The sequence below is a fragment of the Orussus abietinus genome, unplaced genomic scaffold (genome assembly GCF_000612105.2).
Source record: "Orussus abietinus isolate OABI.00-Male unplaced genomic scaffold, Oabi_2.0 scaffold87, whole genome shotgun sequence".
NCBI classification, from domain to species: domain Eukaryota; kingdom Metazoa; phylum Arthropoda; class Insecta; order Hymenoptera; family Orussidae; genus Orussus; species Orussus abietinus.
In genome coordinates this window covers 306,986-321,492 of record NW_019396015.1, presented here as the reverse complement: position 1 = coordinate 321,492, position 14,507 = coordinate 306,986, and the positions used below count along the sequence as shown (strand labels likewise).

The window sequence follows — 14,507 nt, the reverse complement described above, 5'->3', positions numbered from 1 at the left end:
ACGTCGTATTACCATCGTTTTGGCATACAAGCGCATACAACCCTTTTTTTGCCTTTATCCCGTTCAAATGCGAGTTTATCGATTACCAGAGGGTTCTAAATTGTCGTAGAATTGTCCTGACCCTTTCGATTCCCATACCAGAGCCTTCGATAATTGTATATTGATCGAAATATAAGAGTTCGACGCCATTTAGGTTCTGGTCTGGGCTGAGTTAAAAAATGTTTTTCAAAAATCCAAATTTTTAATGTGTCAGGACAATTCTTAGATGATCAGGAGTGATGTGTCAAAGTTTCGGACAGTTTGGTCCAATACCCTTAAAAAAAAGTGTTGTATTCGAATCGACTGATTTGAAGGGTGTTGCACTTCACCTTAACAAAATATCACCCATTTCCAGAAGGAAAAAAGTTATCGGGAGATAGGGCATAAATATTAATTTTCGAGAGAAAGGGGTCGAAATTTATGCGAAGAGGTAAGAGCGTACTTCTGTATGTAGGATCCTCGGATGCACGTGGCGACTTTGATAAAATTCACGCGAGGGGATGGCTTTAAGATCGCCGGAAGAGCTATTGACTGTAAACTCATCGAGTCACACCCTCGTCGTCTTATCCGTATATTTTTCACCGTCGAAAAGGTTCCAACTTCGATATTTCATATGCTTCTGGGGGGAACCGGCTATCTCGCGAAGCCTGCGAGGGAAACTCTATGGAGGTGCCGTATAAAATTCTCAAAAAGCTTTCAGTCCTTTCGTAAATTGAGCTTTTCTCCGGATTACCGTACCGGTGGATGGTAATACCACCATATAAGGAAAAATGTGGGATTAGGCATAATTTCGGTCGATTCGACCATATTTTGCGGCCCGGATTCTCAGAATTGTATTTCCCCAGAAAAATTCTGCCTCATAAAGACCCAAATTTATACCATTCATTTATTAGGTCGTTCCGAAAGTTCTGTCGTTTTCAAACATACACCTATAAAACCTATAAAAACTATAAAACCGACTGAACTCTTGGAATGGCCTAATAAATTAATTCGCTACCCTCGGATAATAATTTAATTAATTACTTATACATTGTACTTTATCGTTCAATTCTATCCAGCGGAGAAATATTCCACATACACATTGCATAAGAAATGTTGATGAAACTAAATAAAGCTGTACAGCGAGTGAGCAAGGACGGATAAACTAAACGAAATGAAATGAATAAAAGTGGTCTTAAAATAAACGAAAATAACTGGACGGGTTTAACATAAAAAGAAAATATGGCCCACCTGCATTTTTATTTGGCACGAAGAGGTGCCGGGGAACAAAAACCGTGAAAATGAATCTTAATTTAAATTTTTACCGTATTTATCTGACAATGAAGCAAGAGAAAGAATGCGAAAGGATGCATTCAGTTATGTCCTTGCTTTATGGTTGCCAGATACTTCGGTATTTAGCACATATACATTTCCTAGGAGAATCGAGCCAAGCCTTTAGGACTTCACATCCTGCATAAGGATGAACAGTGAAGGTGCTTGGATGGAGAACATAAACTACCTATAAGCTAGTCTCATACAGTTCCGCGTAACCGTGTACTTCAAATCCTGTAACTCGAGTTCTATAGGCATCGGTTACTATCTCTTGTAGCGTTTTATTACACGCTCACTATATACTGTAAGGGATTCCGTACCCAGTTTAGCTTTTTTCTTAGGAACACAGATAGCATCCAATTCCAGCAGCGAAACGGTTACTACGTAAAGTTTCTTTGAAATCCTGAAACGAGGATCCTTATTTTCAGAGTCGGTATTTTTTAATGAAATCCCACTTAATCGTGGGTATAAACTATTGCTTTGAGATATTCCCTGTAACTTGTAAATATTTTGTAAGTAGAGATTTTCATATAAAACATTTCTCGGTTAATTTTTTCCGGGGGATTTTCATCCGTTGTTTGTGTTTTAGTTCCTGCAAAATAGAAGATAATTAAATGTGATGTTAGAAAACGGAGAAATACATTTTTATTTCAGCTACACTATTTCCTGCTTAAATAGTGATCTTAAATGCTGAACTCTTTTCGTCTTCGAGGATAATCTGTTAAAGTTGGACTATATCTCAACGTTGACATCGAGACTTTGTCCAACCTGCACCATATGGACATGATGTATTTAAAGTATGTAAAGAACAGAATATTTCCAAGATGGCGTTTAGCTCGTTTAGTTCTTCAGCGGTAACCTCTTGACATTCGGATATTAACAACCTCGCTTACATTTGTATGACAGTACTTTAAGAACGCATACAAGCCATTTATTTTCATACAAAGAACATGCTACACTTTGCTGTTATAATTATATTAGAACAATCCGGCTTTCAATATATGAACTCATGAATGAATTTTGCTTTTTTGTGCAGATTTATAGGTGAGAGAGATGACGACGAACGTAGTTAACCCTTTCGTTACCTTGGACGAGATATCTCGCGACCCAATACTGGCCGATTAACGCTTTTGACGAGATATCTCGCGACCCGATACTGGCCGATCAACGCTTTTGACGAGATATCTCGCGATCCGGTAGTAGCTGTATTTATTTCTTCCTTTTAGCTATACGAATAGAATTAGTTATAAAATATATTCATCTAGAATGTCAAAATATTGGTGCTAGAAAGCTAGATTATCGTCAAAAGCGTTAATCCGCTACTACCGGATCGCGAGATATCTCGTCAAAAGCGTTGATCGGCCAGTATCGGGTCGCGAGATATCTCGTCAAAAGCGTTAATCGGCCAGTATCGAATCAAGAGATATCTCGTCCAAGGTAACGAAAGGGTTAAACACCCGTTTTGAAACTTTAAATTAACGTAATTCCTTAACGCTCTGACCGATTATGACGATTCCAGTTTAAAATTAAAGAAAAAAAGAACGAAGCTGCTCATAGATGTTAAAAGGTCCACTGGTCCTTATTACGAAAACACTTGCAGTTTAACACTGCTAGGAAAATTTAAAGGTTATCTTAATACATACGCTTACTACGAGATATCTCGTAGCTGACAGCGAATGGGTTAAAGAAAATGATGTGCTAGTTGACACGGTGTTGCGAGGAAAGAGAGCAGTAATGCTATGAACGTGTGCGAGACGCTATTGCATCTCTTAATAAAAAAAAAAAAAAAAAAATGTGACAAGTTTCAAATTGCAAGGTTAATTCTTTACGCGTAATTCTTGTTCATCCTATGTTGTTAAAAAAAAAAAAAAAAAAAAAAATGTGACAAGTTTCAAATTGCAAGGTTAATTCTTTACGCGTAATTCTTGTTCATCCTATGTTGTTAAGGAATGAAATGATATAAATATTGTTTAGAATGGGAAAATTTTGAGAAGCTAGGTCTGAATTGTCAATTAATACGGTAGCGCACGTTTTCCGATTACTTTGTATTCGTACGGATATAGGAACCGACGAAATATCATAATTTGGTCGAGAGAGGGGAAGGAAGTATCACGAACTCATCTGTACATAGGTCTCGAAATCTCGTTTCGCCATCCTCGTATATGCCACCGAATCCCCCAAACTCGTATCTCTTTTTCATATAAAACGACTTTTAATGCTCAGCATCCGAGGACGAGTCGGAGCGAGAGAGGATTATTGGGCTTATTGCAAGCGGTTTTGCAAGCAAGACCTTTTCCGAGCTCTATCAGCTTATTCGTATCTAAATCCTATCGAAATTACAGAGAAGGGCGTGTCCTCTCCATTTTTTTTTTCTCATTTTAGCTTTGATTGCTTATTGCAAACGTAACACAATTTACCACCGAGATGCCGAGTATCCGGCTTTTCGTAATTCTATCTATAACCCAGTTCAGGAAGTGACATTGTCTTTGCAATTTATAGTTATGGTATTGCAGTGGTCCAGCGAGGAAGAACAAATCGCGATTCGAGATGCTGATTTTGGATAGAATGATTATTACAAAGATCGTCAAAATCCGAGTGGATCTATTTCCAGGTGACGTTTAACGTTCATACATTAACACTTACATTAATTTCCGTATGTAAACATATTCTTTACCGGGTAACAAAATTATTAGATCATTCCAAAAGTTCAGTCGTTTTTATAGGTGAATTTTTTTTAAGTACCATCGTAACATGAGTACTCAATCTAAGTCGCGTAAGTAATACCATTTAATAATCAATAAATAAGTATGATCGTCAGTAATGTATGTAAAGTCAGTAAAGGTCAATAAACCCGCAAAAAATATCGCGGATGCCCAATAAACGCAAAATAGTGGAATGTACGTTTTATACTTGTAAACGCAGTGGAAATATAGTGTAGGTGTGAAACGTAAACGACAGAACTTTTGGAATTACCTAATAAATTAAAAACGTGCGCAATGCTTGTACATGTCTCGTAATTGTTACCTATTTTTTAATGTTTCACGTGGAGAAGACGCAATGCCGATTTCTGGAATTACAGAGGCAGAAGGTAGTGCATTTTTGGAGCATTTACTGGAATGTTTGCAAGGCATTTTTGGGACATTTCCTGGATTGTGCCAACCCTTTACCTGAATATAGATTGTTAGAGATTTTTCTACCGAAGGTTCGAGTGAATGCAACCACGCGCACTGTCGTCCGAATAAATACGATTCAGAGAGGTGCAAATCGAACCGGACCTCGTACGTGAATGTTTATACGTGTGGGATAGGTGTTTTAAATTCCGGCCGAAACGTCCAAGTGATCACGCTGTCTTTTTGAGAAAAAACCGATGTTTGCACGAGAGAGGAGGAACAAACAGTTTCGAGTCAGCTCTACTTCCACCCACAAAATTGAGGCCACCGGAAACTAAAGAGATAATAACTATACTAATATAAAAGTAATCCAAAATAAATTTCCAATCATTTAACCGTAATATTCACCCCTCAGATTGTTTATCTAGATGAATTTAAGCATATTAGTAATATTTAGTATGTACAATGATTCGTGAAAATCCCGAATAAAATAGAAATTATGAACGACTATGAACAATTATTCCACGCATCATTGCGTCACAGAACTTTCAGACGGGTGGAACAAAATTCATATTTTTTTTAGGCGTATCAGTAATTTAAGCGTATTAGTAATATTTAGTATGTACAATGATTCGTGAAAATCTTGAATAAAATAGGAATTATGAACGACTATGAACAATTATTCCACGCATCATTGCGTCACAGAGCTTTCAGACGGGTGGAACAAAATTCATATTTTTTTTAAGCGTATTAGTAATATTTAATATGTACAATGATTTGTGACAATCCCGAATAAAATAGGAATTATGAACGACTATGAACAATTATTCCACGCATCATTGCGTCACAGAGCTTTCAGACGGGTGGAACAGAATTCATATTTTTTTTCTTTAAAATCGTTGGTTAAGCACGAAACGACTTTTAGCTCACGCGAGCATCATGTATAAATACATTAAATGTCATTTGAGCCGGGACTCAACTCGTTCCCGCTTTTCTGGCAAATGAAATAGCAGTTTTTAGGCTGAAGCTTTTAGCAGCAGCGAAAAAGCCCGCTTTGTCGAAATAAATACTCCCTTGACAGGGAAACGAGAGGATCGAGCCTCGATTTATTAAAGCCGAATATCATATATTCCGATCGGAATTGGTCAATACTTTAGCGGAACTCTCTTGTCGCAAATATACGCAATTTATCGCCGATAAATTGGAGCGTCATTCTTCGGGAGGAAAATATTAATTTTTACAAACGGGATGTCTTTCAATAAACCAGGACTGAATACGAGCTATCGATAACGTAGAAAAATGCTGTACACAGTTAAAATTTTACACAATAAAATTGAATCGTATTTCATTTTCGGGCCTTATTGTGTAATTGACCAATTGCACAGAAATAGGTATGGGCTATTGTAATTGTACATAAGAAAATAATTAGTTTCTGATGTTCTTGAAAGTATGAAAAAAACTGTAGGATATAAATTTACTGTAAAGATTATATGCACCTTTACGTTAACCGTAATGTTGTGTAAATAAATGTATTACGTAGATGTTACATGATTACAATAAAAATGTAGGAGGCAGCAACGAAATAGTATCGGTTGTTTCGCAGTCGTACTACTAATGAAATTTGCATACAAAATTGGCATTGGCTTAATGAGGGCTTGATGCAAATTAGTAGTAGGAATAATTGTTCGCACCAAAATGCCTGAGTAAACCGTGAAGTCTCTTTAAAATCTGTTGGTTACATTGTCGCCCGAGCATGCATGAATATGTGTGATTATCCTTTATGAATTAGACATTCAAATTAGGAACATACGGGAGCTCGCTGTAAAACGGAACTTCCCTTACAGGTATAGGCAAATTTTAATTTAATTGCTAATGCAATTACTTTTCGCTTTGATTAACGCGCTGCTTACTCGCGAGTCAGTTTTTAAGCAAATTCATAAAAATATGTATAATGCAACAGTATCGGTAACACTAAGGCGCCCAATTTTTTTGTACTAAAAAATATATTGCCAGACTCCCGCAAGCGCTCGGGTTAATTTACATTTTTAACACCTTTTTTTCGTTTTTCATCATTACCACCTGATCCCTTTCACAAAAAGGAAGAAGTCCGCATATATATTTTCTTATAACAACGCCTAAAACTATTTTCCAGGAAAAAATACCAAATTATGACTTTTACTCATTACATCTCGTTACATCTTACTCGCACTTTTTCCCTTTTGCTTATCTGATTAATATCTACATTTTGCATAAATTTCTTGTAATATATTTTTCAGATGTTCTTAGTGAGAGGAAAAGTTTTTGCTGTCTGGAAATTGATGAAATTGGAAGGTTTCCTGATTACGTATGACACGTATGAGTTATCGATAAGCCAGGGATGTGCTTCGATCATGTAGCAAGAGTAGTCGCCGGTTTAGAAGTTTTGCAACGAGAACTCGGTACTGAAACTTTTTTTAATGCCACTTCCCAGACGTTATATCGCGTTCACTCGTACTGCCAGTTTCTAATTTACGAATTTGCAATCCCGACAATTGAGATTAACGAGCGTCCCGTGTACTGATAATTTTGTCAACAGAATTTGGAGATTTCTAAAGCTACACATAGTGAATCTTGAAACCTGCTTTTTAAATGGTACAGTGTTCTTTCTATATATTTCAACATTTCAGTCTGTAACGAAAACATGACACTAGATATAAGCATTTTTTTGCCCGGAGATAATTTATTTAAAGGCGTTGATATTAGCTGATAACAATAAGTATGCCGTATTTATAAAAAAAGTACACTATATACATTCGTGGAATACTTTCAGTAACGATAAGGCAATGAAAGCGATTTGTTAAGGTTTTATAAAAATGCCATCCATTTTTAAAAAGGATCATTTTCTTGTTTCAACCACCACGAAATATTTATCTACGTGGGTTACAAAGGGATCGATTATTGTCTTTCCTATTTATATCTGAGAATACGAAACCTTTATTTGATTCTGAGCATTGAATTCATGTATTCATACATGCAACAAAAATACGACAATATATTCTTTTTTCCGGGGATAATTTATATAAAGGTGCTGATATTAGCTGGTAACTATAAAATATGCAGTACTTATGAAAAAGTACACAATACAGATTTTATAAAATGCTTTCAGTAACGCTAATGAAACGAAACCGATTTTTTAAGGTTTTATAAAAACGCCATCCATTTTTAAAAAGGATCATTTTCTTGTTTCAACCACCACGAAATATTTATCTACGTAGGTTACAAAGGGATCGATTGTTGTCATTCCTATTTTTATCTGAGAATACGAGACCTTTATGTGATTCTGAGCATTGAATTCGTGTATTCCATTTTAGAACTTCTCAGCTTACACTCGGGAGAGTGATATGTTGATTCCATAAAAATGTTGCTACACAGTCGACACAAACAGCTTGTCACCGTAATTTCATCTTTATTACTTGCTGCTTTTTACGACTTGGGTGTATGTATTCGTAATTTTGGGGATGGAATATTTCATCAACGACATCTTTTATATTCATTTTGCCTGTTACGTCCATTTCGAAATTATGAGAAGGCAATATTTAAAATATGGATTTCACAGGTCTGACCGAGTTCTCGATTACTTGTTAATTAATTGCAGATACGCTTTGAGGAACGACTCGAAGGAAATTTGTTTCTTTTGCATCGAGTTCGATTCAAAAGAAATGTTGCATCCAACAAATAGACGCCTAATTAAAATACGGTAAAACAAGAAAGCCCATCTCCCCGATAATTAATATGCCTCGTTTTATAGAACAACAAAATTGCAATTTAATTGGGTTGTATACTATTTATTGATCTTGTAAACATCGTACACTAATACTACTTTCTCTATAAACGTTATTACGTGTTTTAGTGTGATCAGGTATAGGGAACACTCCTACTTTATTGATTATCAGTTTTCTTACGAGTTAGCATCTCATTGTCCTCGCGTCATATCTTTAGTTTAATTCCTGAGGAATAACGAAAAAAACAATCATTTCTTTTACAACTATTGATAAAAGGGGGAAAACATTACAAAGAAATATTTCTTACATTTTTTAAATGAGGCAAATCGTTCGAGTGCGCGTTTTGTTGCTAAAAGTGACATATGTCCAATTTAATTTAAACATTTTGTTTGAGATTTCTTTAACTTTTTTCGATTGACCCTCCGGGAAATTAATGATTCTTAATAACGATAACTCGTTTTCCGCTGTGTTAAATGTCACTCACACATTTCTACAGGTTTTATTTCGTGACAATTTATTATTTAACTATCATGCAAGTATCGAAATGGTTAACAACACGCTAATTACATCCTTGTATTTATTTTCTATTTAAAATTGAATCTTGCTTGCCATTAATAAATTAAGAAATATCAAACTTGACCAAGGACAGATAAGGAATAAAGATTACGTACGAAGTTGGAACTTTTATAAGAAACAAAGTGTTACTTTTGAAGTTCCATTTTTATAAAGGATACTTCGAAACGGTCGAAATATGCAACTTGCGAAAAAATAAGTATCCATGAGTGTTTTACTAAAAAAACATGTATATATCGTTTACATGATTAAAAGTAAATAAGAATAAATGAATGTTTACATTGGTTCAACATTAGAGAAAACGTTTATAGACGCAAATAGAAGGGTAAATTAATTCTGCCAGATACGTAGATGATACCTATAAGAACGTCTCGGGATGGTAATACGGATGTCGCATACACCTTAATTTAATGCCAAACAAAAACATACCGAGCTTGGTGTAGCACGTTTGAAAGAAGCCGGATCCCAGCATGACGCTGAGGAGTCCAAGGACCCCCTGGGGGAACTCGGTGATCAGGAACAGCAGGAGGACAGCCAGGAGCATCCTAGTGGTCCTGTCAGTCTGGCGCTCCTTATCGATAAGCCTGCCAGATTTTTTCCTGCTCCGCTTGATCTCGCTTGCGTCAATCGTGACATCGTCAGTCTTTACCACAGTAGCAGATATAAGTTTCTGCCTCCTCTTTTTGGCCTCCACCAGTGCGAGGATGAGCCTAAGACTAAGGATCGTGAGGGCAATGCACGGTATGATTTTGATAACGACACTGTACATCCAGAAGTTGGTGTCGTTCAAGAAACCATTGGCTTTGGCGACCTCGGTGAGGTTGACGAAGTAAAGCGTGGTGTTGGTTGCACTATCGGGGGCAGTGCCATTGAAAAGGGTGAGGTTAATGGCATTACCCTCGGTGTCTAGGAGCTCCATCCTGGGTGTGACCCTGGTCGTGAGATAGAGAGGCACGCAGATGATGGGGCAGATGACATATGCCCCGGCAATGGCCATGACGGTGCGACGGAAGCTGCACCATTCTCTGTTTTTCTGGGGATGAGCCACGGCGATGTAGCGCCAGACAGCTAGAGTAACCGTCAGCCAGATGGAGATCGTATGGCAGACCTGGCCGAAGTTGGAGTGGAAAAGTACGAAAAGGGTCCAACCGTAGGTGAAGGTGTCTTTCCGGGGCCGATGGTAGAGGTACATGTGGCTGGCGTAGGGTATGTACTCCAGCATAACCAACAAGTCGGCCACGGCCAGCCCGGTCAAGATGGCGTTCGTTGGGGAACTCATCTCTCGGCGGGTCAACACTGCAATGTTGAGCGTGTTGGCGATGGAGCCGAAAATGCAGACCATCAGACTGGCCCAGCCGTGCATCTGCACGTAGACCGTGTGGAAAGAGTCGATCCCTGCACCGCATTGGTACATCTCCTCCGAAAGACCGTCCTCCGGCTCGGATCCGTTGCCGATGTTCATGTCTGCCGTTACCCAGGTCCTGCCTGGAGACCGTGGATCCCTCAACAATCCGGACCCGTCATCGCGGATACTTTTCCGTCCGACTTGCAGTTCCTTGGAGACCTAGTAGTCCCTCGTGGGATCCTGACCCCGGCTGCAAGCACCGCACCTAGCCATGACCCTGCCCAAGTTCCAGGCACCGAGTTGGCCGATAGGTTCAAACCTCTGCCGGATTTTCCCCGTCGTAAAACTCCAGCAGCTTCTTGCGGCAACAGCGACTCATTCCAGGTTTTCTACTCCAGCAAGCCCCGGGAAAAGAATCTGTCCAATGAGTACCCTCCAATTTCAGTGATCACGTCCAACGACTTTGCGGAGGAGTGATCAAAGTTCCTCTCCCGAAGGACCATTTCTAAGAATCCGAGTCGGGGCCGTCGATTCTCTCATCCAAAGTACCAACGAGTGGGATCTTCGGTCCAGGACAATTAGGACCAAGCGGGACCACATGTACCGGAGGACCAGCCACCGTGTAATGTCCAGATCCGAACGACTGACTCATCCGGGTTCTTTGGGGTTTCCTAGCTCGCCACTTCGCGGCACTTTTGTCTTCTTTTACGTTTCTTCATTCATGCATAATGCCACTGTCCAGCGTCTCCTTTGCGGTTCTTTGGATCTAAGTTTTCGATGAGGTAGGATTGGTGGCTGGATCATGGAGTCGAATTCCATGAACGGATGGCGATGAGATCGGGATGGATGTTCGCTATGAAGGGACCTGTGTGTCTTCCGAACGAGGAGTCGTCTATCGGACCTCGGCCGAAGATGCGGAACGTTATCACTGCGTCGCGTGCGGACATCGAGTGGCTGGAGGAGCGCGTCGCGACGCTCTGGGCGCGGGAACGACGGGGACGCCGGCTTCGCCGCTTCTCGCGCCTGCGTCGCGTCCCTCTCGACCGCCAAACTTTCTTTCCCTCCATCGCGCACATCTCCCTCTTTCTCGTCCTTTCCTTGTTCGCCATATCCTCGCGTTTCTCTCTCTGTCCTCGCCTAGCTAGGGGAAGCAGACGCAAAGCAGGTAAACGTTATAATTCTTATTTTATCGCGGTTAAACAAATAGAATGTGCAGAAAAATTAGGACTCTCGCTGTTTAATGTGGTTTAAAAGGAGAGCTTAAATGGTTCATTGAGCGAATACACTCTTTTAAAAGATAGATGAACCGATTGTCTTAAATGTTGAACAAATGTTGAATTGTCTTGAACGTTTGTAATGACCAACATCCCAAATCGGCATGGAACTCGATAATACAATCTGAGATGAGAAGTCCAATAGTAATTCTTCTCGCGGATTTTCGTTATATGATTTTTGCTGTAAGTCTTGAAAGTGACACCAGACGTCTCGGGATTAAATCTAATTTCCCTTGGAAGTTAATGCGGTTCCTTTTTCTTCTTCTCTTCTTTTTTTCTTCCTCAGGGATGGCGCATGTTTGCCCGCTTTGTGGTTCTTGTCGCGACAGTGACGATGAAGACAAATTTGATCGGTGTCTTTCCGAGTGCCCTTCAGGGTGAGGGGTGATGAGTAAAGACGAAGGACCGGGGACATAAGTGGAGTAAACAAAGTCCTCACCAAATTACAGGGGGAGGAACGTCCTCTTCGTAAGGGGTGGTCCCGGGGTTTCTTGCAGCTTTTTCCTCGTTTTTTTTATTCTTTCCTCCATTAGGCCTGTTTATGAGCTATTAAAAAATAATCAATCAACGAGGATAATTTCTTAGAGCCTCTTGGCGACATAAAAGTAGACGTAAAAGTAGTCTCATCATTGCCATTAGTTTACATCTCAATGCAAACATTTGTATTATGTATGATAGTTGAATGTAAATTATTTTACTTGATTTTGAATGCGAATTCCAATTTTGAAACGGTTCTGTCAGCCTGTATAAAAGATTTCTGTCATTGCAGCCTGGTCCATGAGAGGCTGAAGAGGATTCTAATTCAATGGCCCTACATGCCAGTTCCAGGCCTCCTGTATTGCTCAAGCACTTCAGGTTTAAGAGGATCTTGCTTCACTGAGGGATTGAGAGGAATAGAGAAAAAATCGTCCTTTCTTCGATTTTTACTGTGGAGATATTAATCCCTGCAATAATTGTGATCACCAAGACTCCTGTAGCTTAAAATAATTTACTAATAAAGTACGAATTGAATCTTCATTAAGTTTGAAAATATGAATACTTGATTCTGGAAGTGGCTTTTCAATGACCCTACATGCCAATTCCAGGCCCCCTCTATTGCTCAAGCACTTCAGGTTTAAGAGGATCTTGCTTCACTGAGAGATTGAGAGGAATAAAGAAAAAATCGTCCTTTCTTCGGTTTTTACTGTGGAGATATTAATCCCTGCAATAATTGTGATCACCAAGACTCCTGTGGCTTAAAATAATTTACTAATAAAGTACGAATTGAATCTTCATTAAGTTTGAAAATATGAATACTTGATTCTAGAAGTGGCTTTTTCCTTAAAAGCAGAATGTCTAGGGTTAAATGTTTGTTTCTTCGATAAAACTAGCTTGATTTTTATTCTCGAGTAAAATTGTATTTTGACTTTAAGGTAGACTTGGAAGGAATATCGATGTAAATTAAGGATTTCGAGCGAAGTTCAAGTAAATTCTATGCCATTGTCGTTGGTATTTAACAAACGGAAAATGATCGCCCCACAATTTCCATTGCATTTAACATAACTCTTCCTTCCGGTAGAAATTCTGGTGTATAAATATTCATTCGATTCAGTCGTATCTCTAGTTTAAACTTCCGTGGCAGGGAACTTTCTCAAATGTGGATTCTTCAGGAATCCACACAAAGTCAAGAAGTTCTCAGGGCGCGATGGAACTTCGCGATACTTCCTCAGCTCTTCTCGTAACACCGTGCAATCGTGAAATTCATCCGTGGGAAAATATTATCCTAATATGAACACCTCGAGTCGAGGAAATTCCTTGGAAAATTAATGTTGCGGTCGGGAAATGAAACTTCTTTAATTCCGGAAAAGATGGTACTCCGCTGGTTAATTATTTAAATACTTCCATTCTTTTCCACTGAATTCTCCGTCCAATGAGTTTCATGTTTATACAATTCCGGTATTAAAAGAAAGAATAATTTATTATAGAATCATACCAAAGACATATCAGTTAGGAGAAATTTGTTATACATAACAATTGATTACCATACTCGTATGTACGACAGATGATCGGCGAAATATTTACTGAAACATGTAATACACGCACGCACTTTATATTTTGGAAACAATATACCTACATGTTGTCGATTTTTATTTCCATCAAGAAATACGGTAGAGTTTCGAGCCAAATACATTTATTTGTGCGGGAAAGGCGTAGGGTCGAGTGATGAGAGAAACGTGCTCCACGTACTTGAAATAAAGCGAGACACAACCGAGTGTCTTATACCCCAAGGATCCAATTTTCACGAGTGGGAGAAATAGAAATATTTCTCAAATGTTATGGAAAAGGGAATAAAATCTTAAATAGCTAAAACATCAAGCAAAAAATGCAATAATTTGTTAAAATTTACCCGATCCTGATCGATGATACACGAAGATATATCAATCTTAATATCAATTTTAATTTTTACGTACGCTCAGAATCGTTGTGTTATCGTTGTCGACCAAACTACGGATTACCATTTTTGCACAGACATGATGGGCACGCAGCGTACGGATTCTCCGATTTTTAACACCGCCTCTCGCGGGACGAACACGAACTACAGCGCTCACCCCAGCTTTAAAATGGTTGGATTTTTGTAGAAACAGGTTTTCTCGAAGCTTTTGAATCCAAATCTGTGAATAGAAAGAATAATTAAACCTACAAATAAATAGCAATTTTGTATGCAAAATTACCTCAACGTTCCGACGTGGTCTTCGTCACAATTTAGGCACCCTTTCTGTGTTACGCCATCGAGAGGTCCTAAATTATCAAGAGACGCGGTAGAGGCTCAGACAAGTTCATGGCCACTACCACTCTATATACTCGAAACATCGTGCCAGCGGGCATTTCATTTTCTTCACTCGGTCGGAATTTACACCTAACACTGAATCGAATACTCGAGGTCGCAAGATCCCGGTCTAAACAGTGCTACTTATCGCGGTCGGGTCTTCCATATTGCTACCGGTTTCTCAAAGCTCCGTTCGGAAGAGCTCTTTTGTCTTAAATATTTTCAGAATGGGGTGCAGGGTCCAGGCCCATCCCCCAATGTGAAGGGGCATTGAACCCACCACGTTAC

General features: G+C 39.0%; 1 protein-coding gene across 1 annotated transcript in view; it reads right to left on the bottom strand.

The window, feature by feature from the left end:
• Positions 1-10,256, bottom strand: part of LOC105703808 (sex peptide receptor-like) — a 59,414-nt gene extending 49,158 nt beyond the window's left edge. Inside the window, exon 1 of the mRNA XM_012432496.2 lies at positions 9,224-10,256. Coding sequence (XP_012287919.2) covers positions 9,224-10,256 — 1,033 coding nt within the window. The remainder of the gene's footprint in view (positions 1-9,223) is intronic.
• Between the last annotated feature and the right edge of the window lie 4,251 nt (positions 10,257-14,507).